At 54.5% G+C, this 26,121-nt stretch overlaps 1 protein-coding gene across 4 annotated transcripts in view; it reads left to right on the top strand.

The window, feature by feature from the left end:
• Positions 1–14,632, top strand: part of CNTFR (ciliary neurotrophic factor receptor) — a 40,630-nt gene extending 25,998 nt beyond the window's left edge. For all 4 annotated transcript variants that reach the window (XM_036433512.2, XM_036433510.2, XM_045580045.1 and 1 more), the window contains 7 exons: positions 1,008–1,241; positions 7,666–7,783; positions 7,900–8,066; positions 9,139–9,302; positions 12,656–12,836; positions 13,720–13,882; positions 13,971–14,632. In XM_036433512.2, coding sequence (XP_036289405.1) covers positions 1,008–1,241; positions 7,666–7,783; positions 7,900–8,066; positions 9,139–9,302; positions 12,656–12,836; positions 13,720–13,882; position 13,971 — 1,028 coding nt within the window. In that variant the 3' untranslated portion in view covers positions 13,972–14,632. The remainder of the gene's footprint in view (positions 1–1,007; positions 1,242–7,665; positions 7,784–7,899; positions 8,067–9,138; positions 9,303–12,655; positions 12,837–13,719; positions 13,883–13,970) is intronic.
• The last annotated feature ends 11,489 nt before the right edge of the window (positions 14,633–26,121 follow it).

Consider the following 26,121-nt stretch of genomic DNA (forward strand, 5'->3'; position numbering starts at 1 on the left):
GAGTAGATTTGCATCTCCGGGCTCGGCTCTCCGTGCCTGTTTTCTCTGCTGGTGTCTGTGGATGGGTGTCTGGGACTTCTCTGTCCCACATGCCTCCCCCCACCTAGCGCTGCCTCTCGACAGGTGCTCCCTCCCACCCTTCCACTCCAGTCTCCTGGGCTCTGTCCATCACGCCTGGGTTGCTGAGGCCAGGCCTGGGGTTTGCTTTTGGCTCCGACAGGCCCCTCCTGGGGGCAGGAGAGGAATGGTCAGAGAGCTCCCTCAGTCCCAGCACTCCCCCACCCCCACCCCAAGCAGTTCCTGCCGCGTGAAGTTGACAGCTGCCAGGAGTTCCCTAGGGCTCCTGTCCTCCACCCAGCCCATTCTCCCTTCTACTGCTGCCCAAGCCCTGGATGTCTGCTTGGGGTGGGGAGGTGGGGCCTGTCAGGAAGGCCAGAGGGGGAGAGAGAGAGAAAGGCAAGACAGAAAGAGATAAGGATGGGGAAGAGAAACAGATGGGGAAAGACAGAGAAAGGAGTCCAGGAATGGGGCCCCTCAGCTCCAGCTTGCCTGGGTAGCAGATGTCAGTGACTGGGGCTGGGCCTGTTGGTGGTAAGAGGGTTTTAGGGTCATGGGGTCAGAACAATTTTTTTTTAAAGGACCTAGGGACTAGAGGTGAACTGGGTTTTCACTGAGTTCTAAAATACTTCCCAGGACTCTACACAATTTTAATCTCTCTCTCTCTCTCTCTCTCTCTCTCTCTCTCTCTCTCTCTCTCTCTCTCTCTCTCTCTCTCATATACACAGAGACAAAAATCACTCATTCATATAGTTTTGGAGACACTCACGTACCTGTGCACTTGCACAGCCTTGGAGACACTCTGCACACTCCTCATCTCCCCTAGACACTCACACCGTCAGACCCAGAGCGTCTTGGCCTGGACTCCTCACGCGTGCACGTTCACAGGCTCTCCTCCGGGCACGGCTGTGACCTGTTCCTTTTGCTCTGTGTCCTCCCCGCCCCCACAGAGGCACCCCACGTGCAGTACGAGCGCCTGGGCTCGGACGTGACTCTGCCATGTGGGACAGCCAACTGGGACGCAGCTGTGATGTGGCAGGTAAACGGGACGGACCTGGCCCCTGACCTGCTCAATGGCTCTCAGCTCGTGCTCCGCGGCCTGGAACTGGGCCACAGCGGCCTCTACGCCTGCTTCCACCGTGACTCCTGGCACCCGCGCCACCAGGTCCTTCTCCATGTGGGCTGTAAGTATTGCTCCCGACCCCTCACCCGATCTCCTGCTTCACTCAGAGGGGTTGTCAGTGAGGCCCAGACCCTTGGCGTAGATCAAGGTCCCTTCCTGTTGGAGAGGGGAGGAGGGCTGCCACATCCTGGCCCTGGCCCTCTGATTCCATCCCAGCCTGTTCTTCTGACCTCTGAGCCAAGGCTTGCCCACTGAGTCCAGCCCCTGGCTATTTTGCACATGTATCTCTCCCCCGCTGAAACCCAGAAGTCTTTGAGATCCTGAAATCCTGTAATTGTGTCAAGATGGGTAGAGGAGGGCTGGTAGGTCATGGCCCATTTGGGGCCTGGTGGGGAGTAATCCCGGGGTCACAGCTCAGAGCGGGAGCAGTCACATTCCACTGTATGCTCTCAGGGGATGGCCATGAGAGCCTTACGGAGGAAAATAGAGCCTGGGGTTCTATGGGTATAGTTATGGGGGAGGCCCAGGAAAGGAGTGGAGGTGGGGACAAGAGAGTAGAGTAAGAGGAGTCAAGACAACTGGCCGGTACCAATCGCTGCAACAAAGACACAGCAGGAGGGTCCATTGGAGCAGAGGATAGTACGTTCCGTTTGGACAGTGTCTCTTGGTTTGCCTAGACTCAGCTCCCAGGGTGAGAACTCATATGCCAGTAGTTTATTTGTCAGGTGACGGAAACACCTTAGGGGAATGGGAAAATGATAGGATGTTCAGTTAGTCACTAAAATGTTACTAGCCACCAAGTCTGGGCTGCTGGAGCTTAATCCACTGGGGGAACTCTGGCCGCCCAGGCAGAACGTGAGCCTCGGAGGTCTCCTGCCAGAGGGCTGAGGGAGCTTGGGTGCTTACACGCCAACTCCTGCCCATCCTCGGTGGGGGGTTCTCCTGGGGTGGGGGTGGGGACGCTGTTCATTCTCCAGCACGTTTGGCTGGTGCATCCGCAGGCAATGCAGGCTTTGGTGGCCAAAGAAAGCTCTTAAGGCAACTAACTGCAGAAGCACCGCGTATGGGTGAGGGGTCTGTGGCACCATCCATCTCTGCTGTGGACACATTTGATGGGGTCCTTGGGCGACAACCAGGAGTTGGTGGCTGGTCGCCAGTGAATCTAATGGTCTGGGATTCAAGGGAGAGACCTGCGCTGGAGACGGCAATTTAGGGAGTTGTCAGCACTCAGGCCATGGGAGGGATGAGATGGCCAAGGGAGAGGTTGTGGGATGTGGAGAGAAGAGAATGAACCCCGAAGACGATCACGGTACAAGGTGCCGATGGAGAGAAATGAGCCACTAAGGGAGGAGGAGCCAGCAGGAAGGTAGAGGGAAGCCCCGGTGAGTGAGTGGGGTGTCCCAGAAGACTCTGGAGAAGTCGGAAGGGTGAATTTATCAGTGTGGCTGAGGGTCAGCATCGAGATCCCAGCTCGAGGCTCTCATGGACAGAATAACTACGCAGAAACAGCTTTATTTATTTTCTCCTTGGGCCAATGATTCAAGCTTCTCTGGCCTCGTGCCAATTGGGTGATGCCCCCCCCCCCCGCCCCCAAAGATGGTGTCTTTACTCTCCCGGGCAGCTACTGAGGGGAGGAGATGCTTGAGGGTCCGGGGAGCAGACCCTGGCCCTGTCAGGAGATTGGTGTGGAAAACCACGAGGAACGTTAGATTGAAGGGCTGCTCCGGGTCCTCCACTAAAACACGGGCCCACCAGTAGGGCTAGAGGAAGGTGGAATATGTTTTGGTGGGGGTGTTCCTTTCCTCACAAAAGCCTTTGTTTGATATGTTTAAACTCTAGAGCCAGCTTTCCTAACCACACAGCTTAGTTGCAAGCCAGGGGTGGAGTGACCCCTGTTGTCCAGATCTAGAAATGCAGGGCCAGCCTAGAGGAGTCTCCCTCCACCTACCCAAGTGGAGAATTCAGCCTCCCCCCCACCCCCCCCACCCCCCCGCATCCCTGCCCCCAGCGCCTTGCTGGAGGTTGGGGTGGGGAGGTTGCATGTACTGAGTGTGAAGCAAGAAGGATGAGGCCAACTTGGCATTGCCACTCACACTCCTGACTTCTCAGTTGGTTTCCCACAAGTCTTCAGGATGGACAAGGCTGGCACTCATGGCTGGGCCTTGGTGACACGGGGCCCCCATGCCTGATGACTTGTTCTTCTTTGAAGGAATTGGTCTAGAAGTCATTACTAGAGTCCGTACACACAGGACATGCCCACAGCTGCCAGACCTTTCACATACAGTCCTGACCACTCCCAGGCCCTGCCTGTCGGAGAACAGCTGGCCATGAATTGGCTGTGGCATTCGTAACAGGTACTTATCTCCCATTGCCTTATTTCCTTCTAAAGAGCTGGCCAGAGGAATAGGGGACATTAATCATGATTGTCTCAGTCACTTTCTATTAGTAACAAGAGACTGGGTTTGGCAACACTCAATATCAAATTATCCTTCTTGCCAGCACTCAGAGAACAGGACAAATTTACCCCTGATTTGTGGGTCATTCAAAACAAAAATTATTTAATGTTTATCCTAAACATACATGATTTTTAAGTCTCTATTTCCACAGGAACCTGATTATAAAAATATTTTGTTGAGCCCTGGATAGAGCATTGGCCCATGGACTGAAGAGTCCCGGGTTCGATTTCAGTCAAGGGCACATACCTCTGTTGCAGGCTCAATCCCTTGCCCGGCTGAGGCATGTGAGGAAGGCAGCCAATTGATGTGTCTCTCTCACATCACTGTTTCTCTCTGTGTCTCTCCCCAGCCTCCCTCCCTTCCACTTTCTAAAAATCAATGGAAAAATATCCTTGGGTGAGGCTTAAAGAAAACAATAAAATAAAATATTCTGTTGAAAGTACTCTTAATCAGACTGATCCCTGGATTGCTTTCTCTTGATCTACCCTCCTGCCCTCAGGTTGATCCCCACCAACAGCCCCGAGGAGTCTCCTGCCCAAGACGATGAAGGCTCCCCCCCCCCCCCATTAGTAAATAGGATCACAGGGTTCCCTTTTAGTCTTTTGTTTACCAGACACCGCTGATGCAGTGTCATTCTGTTTTTAAGCTAAAACAAATCAAAGATTAATCCGCCAACTTTAAATTGGACAGTTCCTTATCCAGTTTATTTTTATTTTTTTATTTTTTTTATCATTTGTGTTCGATTGGTCAGGATGGAAGCTCCCGACCCCCTGGTTCAGCATTACTTTGCCCTCAGCACTGTTGGCTGGGAAGGGAAGCACAGCCTGTGAGAGGTGGGGGTGGAGGTGGGGAGGGGGGAGCATTTGGGAGTCCAGAAGTTGGGGTGTATCAAGGGATGCCACAAGATGAGGTTGGGACAGGCCATGGCCCTTGAGGAGTGTGGGTAGGGCCTGGGCAGGGCTGGAGCTGGAAGGGTCCTGCCCTGCCCTGCCCTGCGCAGCCTGATCTGGGCTGGCCAGGGCTGTGGGTCGCCTGCCCCTCCTCCTCTCCAGGCCTCAGGCAGGCCTCGTGCATGCCGGGGGCTCCAGCCCAGGCGGGCTGGCGAGATGAGAGGAAAAACATGCGGTTTGGTGGGCTGGACATGGAAAAACAAGCCAATTAGGAGGAAAACAAACAAAGCCCGGGCCAGCGAGGGCACACGCACACACACGCGCACACACACGCACGCACGCGGAGCCCCGAGTGGGGCCCGGGGACACGCTGCCACTTGGACAGCATCGCTCGGGCATCTCAGGAGTCCCCGCAGGAGGCAGCCCAGGATGCCTGGGCATCAGGAACACGCCTAAGCTCATAAGATACGTGTGCATGTGAGCCCTTCCCAGCACGCTCTCACACAGTGCTCAGCTCATACATGTGCACACACTTAGAGCTCTGGGCACCTTCCCACACCCAGTTTGAAAAACAGACTCAGGCTTAAACTCCCATCTTGCAGGCAGTGTCTCAGGTATGCAGTCTTGCTGTCACTGTGCCCCAGACCCGGCGGCACATTGACACACGCACTTGCAGGCTGCCCCCTGCACCGCCTTTACACACACACACACACACACACACACAGGCAGTCTCAACCTCGAGCAGCCTTTCCCCGAGTCCCACGCGCAGCCAATCACACAGTTCCACGACTGCCCAGCGCCTCCGTCACACACACGAAGCCTCTCCAGAGCTGCACACACAGCCTCCCGGCTGCACCGTCTTGAAAAGCTGCACTCGCAGCAGGCCTCCTGCTCGCACACTGTCCCACAGCCTCACACTTGGTCTCTCGCAGCACCCCCACCTCCGCCCACCCGGCCCCTCAGCTGGGCTCCAGCTGCAGCAAGTCACTCCTTTTCTTCCTTTTCTTTGTTTTTCTTTCCTCCTTTTCCCTCTGAGAAACCTGGTCCCTGTCAGGAAACCCAAGCCCTTCCCTACTCAGGGCCCAGGGCCAGGCAGGAATAGCCAGATGACAGACAAAGCCCTGCCTGGCCCCCCAGCCCTCCTCCATGACCTGCCCAGTTAGAGAGAGGGAAACTTGTGTGAGGGGGAGGCTGGTTTGAGGGGGGACCATGGTCTGAGGAGTGGTCGAGGCCGGTCAGTGGGGAGGCTGGCCGGGGGAGGGGGCCTGGGAGGCCAGTGCCGTGGCCCGCTCTGCCCTCCGGAGAGAGTCCCAGGCGGCAGGGAGCTGACGCTGCAGGCTTCAGTCCCCACCCCACCCCCACCCCCAGCGCCCTTCTCCTTTGAAGCTGGGGGTGAGGGGGGGTGGCGGCAGAAGGGAGGAGTGGAAGCTTTTCAGCCGACCTCGGAATGTCCTTTCCTCCTGGGATGGCTGCCAACTCGGGCCTGGCCCACAGGCCCCCACAAGGCACTTCCTGTGTCCTTGGCCGCCCACCCCACCCCCACCCCACGCCTTCGTGCCCCTGGGCAGATAGGGAAGGGATACGAGAGGCGCACAGTAGGAACATGGAACAGACATGAGATGGACACAGGGCCAGGAAGGCTTCCCGGGGAGGCCGACAGCAGCGAGCAGAATGCAGGCTGCCCCTCGTGGGGGCTCAGCTGGCTTTCCCTCGCGGGCCTGGGGCATGCAGCTGCCTGTGCCCACAGCATTGCCCGCTCCACCTGCCACACCGAAGCTTCCCTGATGCCTCCCGGAGCCCCTCACCTCTCCTGCTGCAAAGCCAGATGGTGCGCTAGGGGGTCAGCACAAATACATGCGTACATACTCACACATGCCAGGCATGTATGCACACACAGTCACACTGAGTCACTCCCAGTCACGTGCACCCTATGTGTCACCATGGCCACGCAGCAAGCACAGACAGGCACTTCCCTTCCTGGCCCCCGGCTTGTTGGACTGCCCCCTCCTGTTTCCTGTCCACCTGTCAGGCAGGGGCCGGGAGGGCGGGAGGGGCACGGCAGGGAGGTGTCAGTGTCCCGGAGCCGCTGAGGACATTCCTTGCCTGGGTCAGATCACAAAAGCTGCCTCCTTCCAGGAACCTGAGCCGGCTGTCCTCACGCCTCACCCAGTGCCTGAGGGCGGGACAGCTGGGCTGAGTGCTCATGGCAGCAGAGTGTGGTTAGATAGCAGAAAAGAGGTCCCGAGTGTACTTGTGTGGCCATGTCGGTGGTGTCCTCAGCCAGGGGTACAGTCCCCGCTGTGACTTGCTGTGTGACCCCAGGCAGGTCCCTCTCCCTCTCTGGGCCTCCCCATTTCGAAATGACGACAGCTGCTGACCATGTAAAGGCTTCTTAAAGGGTCTGACGGAGAAGCCAGGGCGAGGGCTGGCATGAGATCCCCACCGAGGGAACAGCAGCTTCTTCTCCATAGGCAAATGCATGTGTGCAATCATATGTGGGCACACTGAGGGCCATGCACATAGGTGTTCCTACACGTGTATCTACATCCCACCACAGGCCACTTGTTTGTGTCATACATGTAACATATAAGCACATGCATGCAGACATGTACAGATACACGTGTGGGCAGCCACCCAATGCTGTTCTTCCTGTGGAACCACTAGTCCTGTCCTCATGTTTCTCATTCTCTTCTGAGAGGAAGCCCTGGGGTGTCTAATCCAGGGCGTGCACCCTGGTCATCCCGGCAGCCAGACTCCCCCTGGCCTCTGTCCCACAGTTTGGGGACGGACTCAGTGTGGCAGGAGATGGGGATGGTCTGATTCCCCCAGACATCACCTCCATCCTGTGATTGATGAGCTGAGGCCCGCGGCCCCCCTGCTCCCCACAGTTCCCGCCTCCATGGAGCAGGTGGGGGGTGCTCGCTCTCCTCACAGCCCTTGTTTTTCTTTAATTAAACATCTGGCTCTCTGTGGCCTGGGAAGCCTCAGACCCTCGCTGACAGTCCCCCCGCCCCAACCTCTGGCATTGCTGATGGGCTGGAGGCGGGGAGCTGGGGCTCTGGGGCCCACCTGTCCCCATCCTAGTCCAGGGGACTGGGGGGGCTCCACGCATGCCCTGACCATGCTGTCTTCACCCCAGTGCCGCCACGGGAGCCCGTGCTCAGCTGCCGCTCCAACACCTACCCCAAGGGCTTCTACTGCAGCTGGCACCTGCCCGTCCCCACCTACATCCCCAACACCTTCAACGTGACTGTGATGTGAGTAGACACACCTGCGACCCGGTGACAACCTGACCTCTGACCTCTCCCCCCCACCCCCCGCCCCATCTGACCCTTGGTTTTGGTAACGGTGCCTGGGCCTCCCCCCTCCCCAGGCACGGCTCCAAAGTTATGGTCTGTGAGAAGGACCCGGCCCTCAAGAACCGCTGCCACATCCGCTACCTGCACCTGTTCTCCACCATCAAGTACAAGGTCTCCATAAGCGTCAGCAACGCCCTGGGCCACAATGCCACCGCCATCACCTTCGACGAGTTCACCATTGGTACGTGGGAAGAGGGGGTGCCTGCTGCCTGCTTCAGTGGGAGCGTGTGGGTGGGCATGTGCCAGGTATATATGAACATTGGTGGGATGCTCACATGTGTGCACAGGTCTGTATGGTATACACACACACACACACACACACACACGTGTGCATATATGCGTGGCATGTGTATATACCTGTAGACATCAGAGTGAGTGTCCGGTACCTGCAGGGGCCGAGAGACCTCTCCAGCAACTCTTCCCATCATCTCTCTGGCTCCCACAGCATCCAGGAGGGGGAAGTGGGGGGGCTGGGCCAGACCCTTGTGCAGCTGCAGCCTCCAGCCCCCCACGCACACACTAATAGCTTCCTTACGGCTTGTGATGAATGAGGTGTCAGAACAGGAGACAGGAGTGGGACAGATACTGCACTCTCCCCAACCCCCATCCCAGCCAGACCCTCTGCCTATCTCTGCTCCATCCCGGGCAGACCTCTCGCCTTCTCTTACTGCTAGCCAGACCCAGCCAGGCCCTCTGCTTGCCTCCCCACCCCATGGCTGGGTCCCCAGGCAGACCGTTTCTACATGAGCTGGGCCCTTCTATGCTCCCAATCAAATCCTCAGCCTTCCTCCAACCCAGATCTGCACACCTGTGGACTCTCTTTCAACCTTGTCCCACAGACTCCTCTAAGGGAGGCGGTGTCTCAGTTTGGAAAAGGAAACCTTGAAAATCCAGGCTTTTGAGGGGGAGTGTATGATGCCAGTGCAGGAGGGGGTGATCCAGGTGACGATGGGGGTGCTGACAGGACCACCATATAGGCTTCGTAATGGGGATACAGGTCATCATCAGGATGGGTGGGGATGATGGAGTGAAATTCGGGATGTTGACCTCACGAGCCAGTGACAGTGACTAGAGTGACAGTCACGTGAGGTGAAAGGAATGAACTGGCTATTAATGGTGTTGCCAGACTTAACAGAGAAGAGAGAGGGCAACCGAGATGACGACGACAGTGGTTGGTGACGTGAGATGGCGGACATGGCGGCCGGGTCGTTCCCAGAGATCCGTGTGGTAACAAAGCTATGTCTCCCGAACAGTGAAGCCGGATCCTCCAGAAAACGTGGTCGCCCGGCCGGTGCCCAACAACCCTCGCCGGCTGGAGGTGACATGGCAGACCCCCTCCACCTGGCCCGACCCCGAGTCCTTCCCTCTCAAGTTCTTTCTGCGCTACCGGCCCCTCATCCAGGACCAGTGGCAGCATGTGAGTGCCCTCCCCTGCCCACCCCGAACCCGAGTGCCTGTGTCCCCCCTGGTAACGGTCGGTGTGAAGCCTAAGGGCCGCCAGAGGGGCTTTCTGAGGGGAGAAGCTTCCAGGCGGGCCTGGGAGGAGGGGTGGAGCTGAGGGAGGGGTCCTCTCTAAGGCCCTGAGGGTTCCTGGTGGCTCCGGTGAGATGAGAACACGTCTGTCCGTCTTTGTGGCTCCCTCGGGTTGTAGAGAGAGATGCCGGAAGGGAGATGGCAGGCAGAGCAGTCAGCTTCCTGACTTCTGGCTCTCGGCCCTGATCGGGCATCTACCTCTTATCCTGTGGCCCAGTCTCTGGGCCTGTGCTGGGCCCGGCATCCGGGACAGTCCCGTCCTCAAGGACTCACTCAAGGATGGGCTCAAAGGGTCAGAATTAGGCAGTGGAGTCAAGTGTGGTGCAGGGTGTGAGTTCAGGCCATGACTAGCGTCAGGACTCCAAAATCAAGTTTCGTTTAGGGGTCAAGATTAAGATTATGGGTCAGAAGATGGCCTGGGCTGGGAACTAAGCCATGGACAAGGGATAGTGTGGGTCAGGCTGTGGTCTGGGATGTTAATCAAGCTATGATGGAGCGCTCTGGGGAGCAGACAGGGGGTTTGGGACATACCTGAGGTTCTTTCTCCTTGAGAGCCCTGGGTCTGTAGGGTTGTGGGCGCTATGTTTGGCCCATGAGGTCCATGTGCTAAGACTGGGACTGGGAGGATGCCCCATGGGGGTCAACTTGTACCCCCACCGCATCCACCAGGCTCCAGCCCCATCTCCTCGAGCCCCCCCTCCCAGCTAGCCTTTAAAGTGCGTAATTCGATTCCAGGATGCCTGTCCCGGGTTGCAGGCCTGGCCCCCACAAAGCCTGCTCACGCGCTCACATGTTCCCTGACAGAGTCCGGAGTCCCTCCCGCCTGGCCAGCTGCCCGAGCCTAATGCATTGCTAATAACCAGGGTCTAGTTTCACAAGCCCCCCTCCCCGGCTAACGAGCTACAGGCAGCAGCCCCGCGCGCGTCGCGGCGCACACGCCTTGCAGTGGGCCTGGCATGCTGCCCACCGCACACACGGGAACATGCACACACACACGTGGTCCTCAGGAGGAACCATGCTGCACGCATGCATGTGACGAACACTTCAGAACCGTGCACTGGCTCGCACCACGGCCAGGGTCGACCCCACGCGGAGGTGGGCAGAGCAACACGCGTGGGGCTCAGTGGCACGAATATGCGTGGCCTGTGGCACGTGCTAGCCCTGTTCCACGTCTCATTGGCCTTGCCGTTGGCCAGATGTATGGCTTTTTTTGAACTTGCGTTTTTTTCTCTGAATAGGATCTTCTCTCCCGGATTCTTGATCTTAGAGAGAGGCAGGTGTATGTATAATTGGGGGTGGAGGGGGTGGAGGGGAGAGCAGAGGAAAACATCACTTGGGTTTTCAGGAGGAAATGAGAGATGCAGTCCAGGAATCCATGGGCACCGTGAGGCCTGGCAGGGGCTGTCTGCCCATGGACAAGGGGGGAGGCACATACTGGGACCCAGCTTGGGTTTCCCTTCCCAGTGTCTTCTGCTCTGGCCCTCACTGGGCAGGGAGGCCAGGAGCCTGGATGGAGGACTCAGGGGCGAGGCCAACGCCAGCCACTGGAATTCCTGCCAATTGAAGATCCATTCTCTTAAGGAGGTGGATTAAGGGATTAGCGACAACCTAACAAGAAGGGCCCAGGCCTAGGAGCTGTGGCTGCTGCAGGGCATTGGGTTTCTGGGACAGGTTCCTAGAGGGATGGTGCCCACCATGGGCCCACCAAGGGGTAATGTGACCTGCTCCCCATGGCTCTCCCTTTGGGGAAAGGCAGATGTGGAGGTCTGGGAGGCAGTTGAAGAAGGGGCTTGGGGGCTGAGTCTGGTTAAAAGGAAGGTGGAGCTGAAGGAGTTGGGGCTGCTCGGCCAGAGGGAGTCTTTGCAGAGCCAAAGGGGACTGGGGACCAGAGATGGAACTGGGGCCCAACTCCAGGAGAGGAGGGTCTGGGGGCCCACCTATCTCCCAGAGCTGGGCGTAGGGCTTACTAAGCCCAGATCTGGGCCTTGACCCTGACCTTTACCAGGGCCTCTTGCCTCAGGCCACAGGCTCAGAGGGAATAGGAGGGGGCTTCCCACTTCACTTGGACTGAGCTGCACACACCCAGATACACATGCACACACATGCATGTGCTCACAGCCTCGTAGGGCAGGTAGCACAGACCCCAGTTTTCTAGGGTGGGATGTAGGGGACTTGGGGGGTAGGAGGAGATTCGAATGGGGACCAAAGAAGCCCCGAGGCCAGACGTGGCCCAGAGCAGCTCAGCCCCCTCCTCCGCCACCCCCACCGGCTGCCCCTGTTTACGAGGCCGCTTAATGAGGCGGCGGGTGCCGCTGAGATGAACCAGAGCTCCGCCTGGGCCTGGGAGGGGTGCTGGACAGGCAGGCCGGCCCGGAGGGTGGGGATGGGGAGACCTGCTTGATAAGGCCTGCTGGCTGGGGCGGGGGCGGGTGGTGATGCCTCGGGGAGGAAACGGAGCAGCTGTTCTGCTGTCCTGCCACCCTGGAGCTGCCCCCACCCCTTTCCGCCTCAGGCAGGGCCATAACCACGTTGAGGCCTTCCGCAGGGGAGGCCAGATGGGGCCAGGCTGGTGGGTGCACTGGGCACTGGTGCGCTGGAACCCGTGACAGAGCTGACGGAAGTCTGGTGCTTCCCATGTGCGTGAGTCCTCATTACAACTCTGCGAGATGGGTCGTTAACACCGTTTTACAGATGAGGACCGCGAGGCCTGTGGAAGTCAAGTAACCTGATCACCTAGCTGGTAGGGAACGGAGCTGGAATCGGCCTGAGGCAGCCTGGCTCCTTCCCTGTGTGTGTGACCTTCCTCCAAACGGCTCCTGGGTGGGAGCGGGCAGCACAGGGCCGCCCTTCCTCACCCCGTCACCTCCAGGCTGGCGCCGAGGGCAGGTCTCAGGCTGGGGTTTGTGACGGAGCTGGGGTGACAGCAGAGCCCAAACTCTGATGAGAGTTCCCCTATATTCTCCCCTAGGGGTGCTCCCAGTCACCCTACAGATCTCCTCCCTCTCCTTCCCACCATCCTCCCCGCAGGGGCCTCCTCCCTGAGGAGTCCTTATTCTCCCGCAGGAATATTCTCAATGTCCCCTCACCCTTCCGGGGAAGTCTTCATTCCTCCCAGGGGCGCCTTCACTCCTCTCCCCAGAAGCGTTCTCACTTCCTCTGGGGGTGCCTCACTCTCCTGACTCCCAGGGGTCCCTCCCACCGCCCACCCCCACCCCCACCCCTGTGGTCTGGCTGCAGGTGGAGCTGTCCGATGGCACAGCACACACCATCACGGATGCCTACGCTGGGAAGGAGTACATCATCCAGGTGGCAGCCAAGGACAACGAGATCGGGACCTGGAGCGACTGGAGCGTGGCTGCCCACGCCACACCCTGGACTGAGGAGCCCCGACACCTCACCACGGAGGCCCAGGCTCCCGGTGAGCCTGTCCCCACCCCCAGCCTGCACTGCTGCCTGGCTCTATCCTGCTCCCTCCGACTCTTCCTGGGCCTTGGACCCTCTGACCCTCAGCTGTGGCTGCCACATTTCCACTTGTCTGTCCAGCCCCTGCTGTTCCTGGTTCTTTTTTTAAAAAATAAATAAGTAAGTAAACATATACACACACATACATATACATGCACACATACTAAGTGGCCAGATTATTATGATCTCTGAACACATAATAATCTGGCCACTCAGTGTATATCCTATTTAATAAAAAGCTAATATGCAAATTGTCCCCTAGACCAGGAGTTCGAATAGCAGGTAGGCCAGTCAACTGCCCATGTCCCCTCCCCCTGGCCAGGCTGGCCGGACCCCACCTATGCACAAATTCATGTTCTGGGCCTCAAATACACACACACACACACATACACACACACTCTGAGTGGCCATATTATGCATTCAGAGATAATCTAGCCACTTAGTGTGTGTGTGTGTGTATTACTGATTTCAGAGAGGAAGGAGGAGAAAGAGATAGAAACATCAGCGATGAGAATCGCTGATCAGCTGCCTCCTGCATGCCCCGCACTGGGGATCAAGCCCGCAACTCCAGCATATGCCCTGGACTGTGACCTCCTGGTTCATAGCTCAACGCTCAACCCCGGAGCCACACCGGCCGGGTTGTTCCTGGTTCTTGCTGTCTGGATGTTCTTGGTGGAGGCCATTGGGTAGAGGGATCATCTCTAAGCTTTGGGGAACCAGGATCTGCCTGACGGGGGAGGCAGGGGCGATCTGAGGGGGAGTTGGTGCTGGTGTGATGCCGGAAGCAGTCAGGAATCTCCGGCCCTGGCCCTGCCCTGAGTTTCCCCCATGTTCCCCAGAGACCACGACCAGCACCACCAGCTCACTGGCACCCCCGCCCACCACGAAGATCTGTGACACCGGGGAGCTGGGCAGCGGCGGGGGACCCTCTGCACCCTTTGGGACCAGGGTCCCCGTCACTCTGGCCCTGGCTGCCGCTGCTGCCAGCGGCCTCCTGATCTGGTGAGTGACGTGAGGCTGGTCAGCGGGGGGGGGGGGGAGCCCAGCCCTCCCCTCCCTCGTCCCTCACAGCCCCGCCCTGTCTCCCCAGAGCCCGGCGCCCTGTGAGGACACGCCAGCGCCTGCAGAGGGGCAGGAGGCCGGAGCGGAGCCCGCGGACCCCGGTTTCTATTTTGCACACGGGCAGGAGGGCCTTCTGCGTTCTTTTCAGACACAATTTGTAGAGACCCCGGCGGGCCCGGGCCTGCCACCTCCTATCCCTTCCCACCCCCCACCGGCCCTCCACTCTCCCTCAGAGGAGGGGGGCCACGCAGCTAACCCACCCACCAAAGACCGCCTCACCCTGACCCTGCCCCCTCGGGCTGGACCCTCCAACGCCAGCGACTCCCAGGAGCCCGTGGGGGTCTGAGGGGAGCCCCTCACACCCACCGTTTCTCCTCCTGCTCCAGCCTCCTGTCTGTCTGTCCCAGGGTCTCTGTTGCCACCATCAGATTATAAGCTCCTGACACTGGGGGGGCCCAGCCATCCCCCTCCCCCCAGCGCCCATACTTTTCAGTCTCCCACCCTCTCTATTCCCGTTTTGTACAACCCTCCCCTCCCTTTCCCTGCTCCGACCCCACAGTATTTAATGCCCCGTCGGTCCCTCCTAGTCTGACTCAGTGGTAACTTGCTGTATTTGAATTTTTTATAGATGTATATACAGGGGAGGGGAGCGGGGGGGCGGGGGGATTCTCATTAAACGTCACCATTTCACGAGTCCTCGGAACAGACCTGCTTTGGGAGGGCTTTCCTCTTCCGGGGACCCTCCTCTCAGGCCTGGAGGAGGAGGAACTTACAGGCCGGGAGGGACTGCTGCTCTGTAGGGTACGGCTCCCTGGAGGTCAGGGCCAGCCGTGTGTGTGGGGGAATGAGGGGTCGAGAGAGGCAGGTCCTGGAAGCTCCTGGCACCTGGCAAGGCAGAAGCCTGTCCAGGGTCATCTCCAGAGCTGCCCTCCATGAGTGCCCAGGCCTGGGCGTGACCCACTTGGGGCCGAGAGGCAAGGAGGCGCGGCTGTCAGCCCTGCATCAGGAGACACAGTCCCCAGGTTCCAGCGGGGCGGGCCTGGGGCTCAGAGGCCACAGGGCTAAGGGTGCAGGCGTCCTGGGCCTGGGCAGATGAGGGCGCCGCTGGAATGTGACCGGGGGTCAGACCTGTGCTTCAGGACCGGGAGTGTGGAGGGCAGGTTTACCCGGGGTTAGATCGCAGCGAGGCCTCGGTGTGGGCCCGGGGCGAGCCCGGGGCAATCGGGCTTTGGTTTTACAGGATGCCCCGTCCATCTCCACAGCCTGCCCCCACACCCTTCCTGTTCCCAAACTGGGGCTCCTGGGTCCCTTGATTTCTCAAGAGGAGAGCTCCTGGCTTCCAAAGGCCTGGTCAGGTCTGGCCCCTCCGGTAGAAGCCTCCTCACTGTGGAGGCTTAGCGGAGAGTGCCTGGGGCGGGGGCCAAGTGGGTGGGCACCCCTGGCTGGCTGGGGGCGGTGTGAGACGAGAGCCCGGGTCTGGGGCACAAGGCATGGCTCTGCTCTGAGTGGCTGGAACGAGAGAAGTGGGATCAAGGCCATGTGCAGTGAACCTGGGCATACACTGCCCCCCAGCAGGTACGGACACGGCCCTCCAAGCTGCGAGTCCCCTGTCACCTCTCCCCACCCGGATTCAAATCCTTTTCCTCCGACGGGTTCAAAAATGGGCATTCCTGACTGGCCTCGCGGGCCTGCCTGGGATGGTCCTCAGGACTGATGAGCCGGGCTGGACAGGATTTGGGGCCTGGTGAGGGGCTCATGTGAGGTGACTGGCTCTCCTACAGGACTAGAGGAGAGACCCCACGGATGCAAAGGCCCGATGTCAGGGTAGAAAGGCCTGTGGCTCCTCAAGTGGCACAGCCCCAGCGTTAGGAGCACATGGCTCCTTGTTCACAGAAAGAAGCTTCCGGGGTGAACATCTGATGAGTGGCTGTGGACCTGCCTCTGTACCCTAGACCCCCAGTTCTGCCTGTGTGTGTGTGGTCCCTGCGAGGTGTGGCCCAGGTGTGAACCTCAGGCCAGTAGCAGTGGAGGGAACGGGGACCACCAACTCTCGCCAAGGACATTGCATCCTGGCGATGGGTCTGAGCCTCCCTCTTCCCTGTCCTCGAGGTAACGGGGCTGCCTTCGGGGGTCTCTGGCCTGTGCTGCCTTCCTGCCTTAAGGGCCTGGGTCAACCCTGACCCACCAGCCGCCCACCCAGGGCTTGGGCATCAGCAATCTGGCCTCCATTAGCAACATGGGAAAGCAATTATGTGGGGTTTGGGGAGGAGGAGGAGGAGGAGGGGAGGGGGCCTGCTGGAGCCTTGGAGGCTGATGGAAAGGAGGACTGGGGCATCTCCCTGCCCCCAGCCCCTTCTCACGCCTCAAGGTGGCTGGAAGGCCAGTGTTGTGCCTCTAACCAGACCTGGCCTGGGCCTGGATGATCCCTCCCTGGGGGTCCTGCCCTTGGCCTCCCAGAGGCTGCTGGCCTTAGAGGGGCTTGACTGCTGTCTGCTGCTGCCTCTGATTGCCCTTCACACCTGGCATTTCCCATGGTGGTTCTGGGGAGCTGGGGTAAGTACAGACATCATTCCTTTGGAGCGAAGACTGAGTCTGAGCATTGAAACTGCTGGCGAGGGCTGCTGGGGAAGGGTTGGATCCCAGGCCCAAGGTGCATAGCAGCCCAGCCTCTCAGCTCACAAGTTCTCCTTGTTTTCGCTAGGTGCTCTGGGAATGGGGACCCCCACCCTTCTATGCCCCATTCCTAGAATTTGTCTCTGCCCCATCCTATCCTCTCTGAATCCATTCCTATCTCTGTCTCTGTCTCTGCCTCTCCCGTTCCTACCTCTGAATATGTCTTTTTCTGGTCCCCATTGTTGGGTTTCTCTCCTTATGTCTCTATCTCTGTCTCCATCTCCTATCTCAGCTGTCCTCTTTGTCTCTCTCTAGCCATCTCTATCCCGTCTTTGCCTCTCTGTTGCTCCTCTTTCTCAATCTTCCCTTTTCCTGCCTTTCTCCCTCTGTCTCTGTGTCCATCACCATCTCAGAGTCTCTGTGTCTCTGTGATTCTGTCAGTCACTCCCTCTCTTTGCCTTCCTCTGTGTGTTCCTGCGCTGGTCCGTCCAGGCCCCAGCCTGTGGCCACTGTGCCTCTCTGACCTGAACTGGGGGCTGTACTGGCTTCTGCTGCCCCCTCTCGGCCACCTGCCTGCCCTTCAGCCCTGCTCCTGGACAGGCCTCTATCCGAAGGTCCCCACCCCCACCCCCCATCTGCCTCCCAGCAGCCAGCCAGGAGGGAGGGAGGTAGTCGGGAGACACTAGGCAGGAATTCCTCCTGAGTAGCCTCTGAGCTGCTGAGCTCACTCACTCCGGAGGCTGGGACTCTGAGGAAGTTCCCTCTCACGTGGACAGAACGGAATGTTTGGCTCCAGTCCCCAGCTCTGCACCCTGCACCTGTGTCTCTGTTTTGAGGCCCGCATGTTCACTATGCCCAGAGCTACTGAACTTGACCCTCCGATGGTAGCGCCTGTTTGGGGGAGCGGGGCTCAAGCCCTGGGGGCAGAAAGGGTGGGGGTGACCTTTACGCCCTTCCTTCTCCTGGCGGAGGGCAGAGGCAGAGAGGAAACTGGGGAGGGGGAGAGCGCCAGTCTGAGGAGAGAGGCCCGAGGGGACTCTCTCTGACAGGGTCACTCTGGTGAGGAAGGCTGATGTGAAGGGGAGTGGACCTGAGAGGGCCTGTGTGACACGACACTCAGAGGGAGGCTGGTCTGGCACGCGCTGCTGAAGAGATGTTGTTTGGGAGGCCAGTCTGAGGGGTGGGCCAATCTGGAGAGGGTCTGAAGGGTCCAGTCTTAGGAGAGGCCGCTCTGAAGACACATGGGCCTGAGAATAGGATCAACAACTAGTCCTACTCTGCCAGGACTTTCTTGATTTTAGCACTGAATTCTCAAGTCTTGGAAAACCCCTCCGTCTCAAGCAAACCAGGAGAGGTGGCCACCCTATTTGAGAAGGCCTTGCCTCTCAGCACCGTCTCATGGGGGAAGCTGATCTACTCTTATTCAGTGGGGGCTGGCCTGACAATGCCCGTCAGAGGGAAGAGGCTGTTCAAAGGTAGACGTTTTCCTTTGGGCAGAATCAGGCCCAGAAGGGGGTGGATAGTTAGGGTCCTTCCAGAAGGGCAGTGGCTTGGGGAGTGGCCACCAGGGGGCAGGGCAAGCTCTCAGGAGAATCAGAGGCCAGGGCCCCAGAGCAGGAGCCAGACAGTGTGCCAAGAGTGCCTGCGATCGCGTGTGTCACTGTGCTAGTGTGTGGTGATGGTATACAACAGTGTAATTATGTTTTTGCGTGACTGTGTGACCAGGTGCATGTCTGTGGTGTGTTAATATGTAACCTGTGATGGAGAGTATACCTCGTGTGGTCATGGTAGAGGCCTTACCTGTGACTCTTTTTTGTTGTTAATCCTCACCTGAGAGCATTTTCCCATTGATATTTTGAGAGAGTGGAAGGGAGGGGGAGAGAGAAACATCGATGAGAGAGACACATCAACTGGTTGCCTCCTGCATGTGCTCCAATCAGGCCGGTTATCGAGCCTGCAACTGGGCTACATGCCCTTGACTGGAATCGAACCCAAGACCTTTCGTCTATGGGCCACTGAGCCAATCCAGCCAGTGCTTTCTTTTTTTTTTAATTTAAATTTTTTTTATTTTTTATTATTGATTTCCGAGAGGAAGGGAGAAAGAGATAGAAACATCAATGATGAGAAAGAATCATTGATCAGCTGCCTCCTGCATGCTCCACACTGGAGATGGAGCCTGCAACCTGTACATGTGCCCTGACCAGGCATTGAACCGTTCTTAGATCAACACTCAACCACTGAGCATCTTGGGAAACCAGGACAGGGAGGCAGTGGGAGTGAGGCAATCAGAAAAGGCTGAGGGGCTGATATGGAGAGGAGAGACAGGATACAGGCTTCCCCACCTATGCCTGCCCCTGACTCTTCCTCCGAGTCCAGAGACAAGAGCTAAGTGCTTTGATCACACCAAGAGGCAGCCCCAGGCCAGTCTCCATGCCTAGGCCCTGCTTCTTCCCTCTCCAGCTTCTCTCCTCCCTTCAACTGGCACTCCCCCGCCTTGTCCCCTATCATTGCGCCTATCTCTCCTACTTCCACACCTCGGTGCCCTGCCCTCTCCTGTGAAGCGTATGAGGTTCCTCTGATGTTGTTTTCATGAAACACTCCCTGCTCATTCCCTCTTTACCATGGGCTGAACGCCCACTATGTGCTGAGGCCTAGTCCTGTGGCCTCTCTCACCCCAGGAACTTGAAAGGGCTGGGGACGGGAGCTGCTAAGCTCTTGTCCATAGTGGGGTGGGAGAGGAGAGGTGTGGACCAGCCAAGGCTAGGGACCTTTGGGTTAGGACAGCAGAGTAAAGCCAGTACAGCATCACTTCACCCCGACCTACCCCCACTAACAAAATGAACAATGGCCAAACAAAACAAAACAAAAACATCCACCCAAACAAGGAAATTCTTTTTATATACCTTAAAAATGTGATAGCCAATCTTGGTCATACTTACCCGTGTTTCCCCGAAAATAAGACATCCCCTGAAAATAAGACCTAGCGCAACTTTGGAAGAAAAATTAATGTAAGACACTGTCTTATTTTCGGGGAAACAGGGTAGGTTTTGGGTTTGATCCCCAAAAGGGATGTTTCCCTCTCCCTCTCCCTCTCCTACCTCTCCCTCTCCCTCCCCCTCCCCCTCTCCCTCTCTTTCTCCCTCCCCCTCTCCCTCCCCCTCTCCCTCTCCCTCAACATATCTTCAGGTGAGGATTAAAAAAAATGCCCAGCTGGCATGGTTCAGTGGTTGAGCATCAACATATGAACCTGGAGATCATGGTTTGATTCCCTGTCAGGGCATATGCCTGGGTTGTAGGCTTGATCCCCAGTGGGGAGCATGAAGAAGCAGCCAATCAATTATTCTTTCTCACCATTGTTGTTTCTTTCTCTCTCTCCCTTTCCCCTCCTCTCTGAAATTCTATATATTCTATATATATATATATATATATATATATATATATATATATAAAAGACACACTGCCCTGAACAGTTTGGCTCAGTGGATAGAGCATTGGCCCCTCTGACTGAAGGGTCCCGGGTTCTATTCTGGTCAAAGGTATGTACCTTGGTTGCGGGCTTGATCCTCAATAGGGGGCATTCAGGAGGCAGCTGATCAATGTTTCTCATGGATGTTTCTAACTCTCCCTCCCTCTGTAAAATCAATAAAAATATTTTTTTAAATAAAAAAGATACACTGATTTTATTACCAAACTTTGAGGATAAAATAAGAATTTGTTTTTATGCCTAGGTTTAGGAACCTAGGCATAAAATGCAAGTCACATACAGGGGGAAATTCAGTCTGATTTCAGATTTCTCCAACGTAACATTCAACAAGAGATAATGAAGAATCTATGTATCTATCTATCTATTCATTCATCTATTTCTTTGGTTTAAGGCAAAATCACTTTAACTCCATGAGCCTTCGATTCCTAATTTTCATTCTGGGGGTAACAAGATTTACTTTATAGGATGATTTGAAGATGGTGAGATAATATGCCATCCCCCCTTGTGATAGGCTAAGTAATGGCCCCCAAATATGTCAGCATACTAATCCCCAGAACTTGTGAACGTTAATTTATATGGCCAAGGGATTTTGTAGCTGGGATTAAGGATCTTGACATAGGGAGAGTAGCCTGGATTATCAGGTGATCCCAATGTAATCACAACCAATCTAATAGAAAAGAGGCCGGGGGAGATGATAGGATGATGAAAGCAGAAACTGGAAGATGGAAGAAGGGTCTGCAAGCCAAGTGCTAGAAGCTGAAAAGGAAAGGAAATGGACTCTCTGCTCAGAGCCTTCAGAAGGAACCAGCCCTGCCCACACCTTGATTCTAGAACCAATGAAACTGGACTTCAGACCGTAGAGGAGAAATCTGTGTTGTCTGAAGCCAATAAATGTATGGCAACTTGTTAAAACAGCAACAGGCAATTAATACTTACACCTTCCTAGGAGCTGTTCTCTTGGCCCAAGTTGACCTCCCCATCCATCTCTTTCATTCCAACTCCTACTGCTCAATATTTGATTCAAGTTTCCCTGACACCACCTACCTTCCAAGGCTGCCCAGAGGGGGATCCCCCCTCACAGCACTCACCACCCTGTGTTATAGTTGCTGATGGGTAGGTCTCTTCCCCCTCTGTCTACCTAGCCCAGCAGAGGGCCCAATTAGTTGACTGTTAAATGGACTGATGAGTAAATGAGGGCTGGGTAAGTAGTTGCTACAGTATAAATAACTACTTCTCTCTCTCCTTGATATCAGGATCTCTCCTCTCTCTCTCTCCAGCCTTTCTTCCACATATACACACTCCTCCATTTCAGAAAACTGATGTGTCTTTATCTCTTCTTTAGTCATTGGTCCAAAACATTCATTGTTGTATCTGTCAGTAAGTTTCCGTGTGTGCGTGTGTGTGTTTTATGACTTACTTTGTGTATCGGGTCTAGTAATAATTAATGTCGTTTTTAAGCATTCGTTTAAAATCTTGCTTGGTGTTGACTTGTATTGACATAACCTTCAAACATGTGGTATCTACAGAACGTGTGAAGTGCAATTAACAAGTTTTGCTTGAAAAAGTTTGTGTTTGGTTTGGTTTTTGTTGCAAAACTAGGGCTAAGAAGATGGCGGATGAAGAGCATATTCGGCACTGCATGCTTTACGAGTTCCAATTAGGAAGAAAAGCAAGTGAGGCTGCAAAAAACATCTGTAGTGCTCTTGGTCAAGATGCAGTTAGCGCCAGAAAATGCCAGTGTTGGTTTGAGAAATTTTGCGAGGGAAATTTTTTGTTAGATGACAAGAGTGGTCGAGGCCGTGTGTCCAATTTTGATCAAGAAGCTCTTCAAGCTCTTTTGGTGCAAAATCCTCAAATTACCCAACAAGAGCTTGCGACAACTTTAAATTGTTCACAAAAAACAATTTCCAATCAATTGCATGCACTTGGCAAAGTCCAAAAGTTTGGAAAATGGGTTCCTCGTGAGTTGACAGACAACAACCGTAATCAAAGAGTCACAATTTGCAGTTCGCTCCTCTCTCGTCAAAACCGTTTGCTGTTTTTAAAGCAAATTGTTACCAGAGATGAAGAATGGGTGCTGTATGTTAATTTGAAAAGGCGGCCTCAATGGTTGGACAAAAATGAGGCTCCGCAGCCCACCCCAAAACCTGACTTGCATGCGAAAAAAGTGATGTTGTGTGTTTGGTGGAATTTTAAAGGAATTCTTCATTATGAACTTTTACCATCTAACCAAACCATTACAAGTGCAGTGTATAGTGCCCAATTGGAAAGGTTAGCCCAAGCTTTAAGAGAAAAAGAACCCGTGCTGATTAATCGGAAGGGCGAAATTCTCCACCACGATAACGCACGACCGCATACTGCAAGAATCACTGCTGAAAAACTGCGCCAGTTGGAATGGGAAGTTCTCCCTCAACCTGCATATTCTCCTGATATTGCCCCTTCCGATTACCATTTGTTTCGTTCTTTGCAAAACTTCCTTCTTGGAAAAAAATTTAATAATGAAGAATGCCTCAAAAATGCATTGACCGAATTTTTTGCATCAAAATCACAAGAATTTTACAACAGAGGGATTAAAATGCTTCCTGAGCGTTGGGCACAAGTAGTAGAAAACAACGGCAACTATATTGTTGATAAAATTTTGTTGTATTGTTTAAATAAATTCTATTTTAAAAAGTATTAGAAAACGACATTATTACTAGACCTAATATTTTCCTGGATATGTGACATGTGTGTAGTGAGTGTTAGACATGTGTATCTCTAGGTGTGTGTTTTCATTTGCATGCCTGTGTCTGTGAGCAGACTTGTTGTTCCTATATACATGTATCTTTGCTTGTATGTATGTGGGTCCTTGCCTATGGCTTATGTGTATGCATGGTAGTTTGGGTCTATATATTCAGTGAAGGATACCTTTTGATTTCTGCCCCCAAGGGATTTGACTGCCTGAGGCAGGAGTTGGTGTGCTGGGATAACTTCCTGCCAGTCTTCCCTTTCCTGTCTCAGCCAGAAGGCTGGGCCTTTTTCCTCCCTCTTGGGATGAGGATCTCAGGCCCAAGGCAGAATCAGCTACAGACATCTTTCTGATTCTGGCCTCTGGAAGCCTAGGCTTCTTGAGGGGATTATGCTAAGGATAGAGGACATGTGGCAAAGCAATCAAGAGAGCCCCCCCCAAATGAAGAGGGGGTGTATTTACATGGACAGGTGGGATCCACAAATATTCTCTAATGGTGTTCTAGGAGTGGGAGCAGGGATGGAGGATCCTGGACATTGAACTCCCAATCTGGGCATCTGAGCAGGGACCACATGAACCACAGCATAAAATGCCCCAGACATCTGCACAGCTTGGGTGATGATGGGGTGAGGAGGAGCCCACAGAAATGACCTCCCTGCTGGCTCCGGGACCTGGGACCTGGGAGAGGAATTATATTTAGTTTTGTTTTGCTTTATTATTTTAACCATTTTTAAGTGTACAATTCTATGGTACTGAGTATATTCACATTGTTGTGCAATACATATTTATCTAGCATATATATTTTTTCTAAAACAGAGAAACCTGAGCACACCCACCACTGGGCTCAGTGTCACTGGAAAAACACATACCAGTGGTGAGAGGGGCACTGTGGAGAGGCAGAAGACACCTGTCCCCTGGGGGAAGAGCAGGGAAGGATGGGAGGAAAAGCAGGAAGGTGAGGACTTTCCTGTGGCCGGTCCTACAGAGTGGCTGCGGAGGAGGTGGGGCCAGGCAGTCTGGGCTTTGAAAACCAAGGGCTTCTGCCCAGTGTCAGGGGGCCCTGGGTGCTGGGGACACCTGGTCAGATTTGTGTTTGGAAAGATGGTTCTGGGCGCTGTGCAGAGGAGGGTAAGGAGGGAAAAGAATGTGGAACGCTTGGTGGCTGAGAGCGTGAGCAGGCCTGAATGAGGTGCTTTTAATTAACAACGTGGGAGGCCTGAGAGCAGGTAGAAGAACTAGGGCCAGGGCAGTGAAAAGGGTGCTTTTTCAAGCATGTAGTCACCAAGCCTTGATGAATGTGGGGTCGGGAGAGAAGAGTCTTGTACAACCCCTGTTGACTGAGAGATGATAGGACTGTTTATTGATCTAGTTAGCACAGGAGGACGGCAGGTCTTGCAGAAGTTTATAATAACCGTGGCTCAGACATTCAGTCACTTGCCTACAATCACAGAGAAAATAAGGGGAAGATGATCTCAGAGGTAGATGTGTCAAGTGTACCTCTTGGGGTACCTCTTGGGGGAAGTCATCGGGTCAGTAGTTAAAAGAACGGATGCTGAGGTCAGACAAACCTGGGCTCCTGTTGACTTTGGACAAGTTAATTAATCTAAGGTTTAGTTTCCTTAAGTGGAAAATTGGAAGACAGTGCCTACCTCATAGAGTCATTGTAAGGATTAATGAAATTTTATATATATATATATATATAAATTAGAGTGGTGCCTGCCATGTTGAAAACACTCCATAAATCTTAGCTCTTCCAATAACCATAGCAGCAGCAGCAGCAGCAAATTCTAGTCTGGGACTTGGGACTGAACTGAGGTCTGGGCTGGTATTAAAGCATTGTCAGCACAAAAATGGGGACTGCAGCCACAGTGCAGAGAAGATCACTTAAGGAGATGAGAGAAGGTGGGTGCAGAGAGCACAGCCACCAAAGAAGCCAAGGAGGAACCAGAGAGGTGGAGACAGACAGAGTGCTTGAGTTAAGCAAATCTGGGTTTTAATTCAGATTCTATCGTGGCGGCTCAGGGCATTTTTCTATGCCTTGAGCCCAGCTGGTGTGGCTCAGTGGTTGACCAGGAGGTCACAGCTTAATTCCAATCAGGGCACATGCCCAGATTGAGGGCTTGATCCTCAGGAAGGGGCGTGCAGAAGGCAGCCAATCAATGATTCTCTCTCATCATTGATGTTTCTATCACTCTCTCCCTTTCCCATTCTCTCTCTGAAATACTTTTTTTTTTTTTTTTTTTTTTTTTTTTTTTTTTAAGAAAAATGCCTTGATTGCCTTGAGCCCAGATTCCTTCATCTGTTCCATGGACCTGTCTTACATGCAGATGAGGAATATCTATGATGATGTAAAACCCTGACAGGCAGTTAATAAATAATAGTTGTTTTAGAAGCAGAAGTGAATGTTCCCAGTGAGGGTGGAAAACAAGGGAAGATAGAATTTCAAAAAAAGGTCAACAGCCTCAGTGCTATCAAGAAGTTACCAAAGATAAGGCTTAAGAGGTATTCACTGGATGTGACAAGGAGGTGAAAGTGACCTTGATTATCCAGCTTCAGGAATGGTGAGAACGGAAAGTAGAGGCAATGGCTGATGAGTGGTGGGAGGTGAGGAAGTAGAGAAAGGAGGTGACAGGGATGATAAGGAATGAGTACGTGGGCTGGGGCAGGGACAGGCAGTTTTGAGATGGGGAAATTGACATGTCAAGTTTGTTTGTCCCAGGTTGTAGCTGCTTTGTGTCCACCCTGCCCCCCTGCCAAAGATTGGCTCCAGCCCTGGGACACTCTGTTCTCCACACAAGGCCTTTCTGTGTAGGGAGAGACCATGTGCAGTCCCAGAGCCCTGGGTCACCCAATACTGAGGCCGGCACCTCCTCTCTCTGCCCTACTTTCCAGTGTGGCCTGGGAAAAGTTGAAACGTTTCACACCTTTTGCCGAGACCTCAGTTTCTGTCCCTCTCCTTGCCTGCCTAGGTCTGCACAGCTCAGGGGAGATGGACAGTATTAATAAAAAGAGCTATCAATTATATTCTTTCTCCTGGTTCCTTCCTGCCAGTACTTAAATATGGCTACATAAGAAACATATAAGAAATTTTTAGAAATGAAAAAACTTCCTCTGACCCCAAGGATTCTTCCAATCCTTCCATATTTATTCTCCTTTCTCCTAATTTTTTTTAATTTTTTTTATTTTTATTGATTTCAGAGAGGAAGGGAGAGGGAGAGAGAGAGAGAGAGATAGAAACATCAATGATAAGAGAGAATCATTGATTGGCTGTCTCCTGCATGCCTCCTAAATATACTAATTCACGGACGTCCTTCACCTTTTAAATAGTTTTCCTATAAGGGAAAATTCTCGTTT

This window comes from Pipistrellus kuhlii, unplaced genomic scaffold (genome assembly GCF_014108245.1).
Source record: "Pipistrellus kuhlii isolate mPipKuh1 unplaced genomic scaffold, mPipKuh1.p scaffold_m20_p_12, whole genome shotgun sequence".
NCBI lineage: Eukaryota > Metazoa > Chordata > Mammalia > Chiroptera > Vespertilionidae > Pipistrellus > Pipistrellus kuhlii.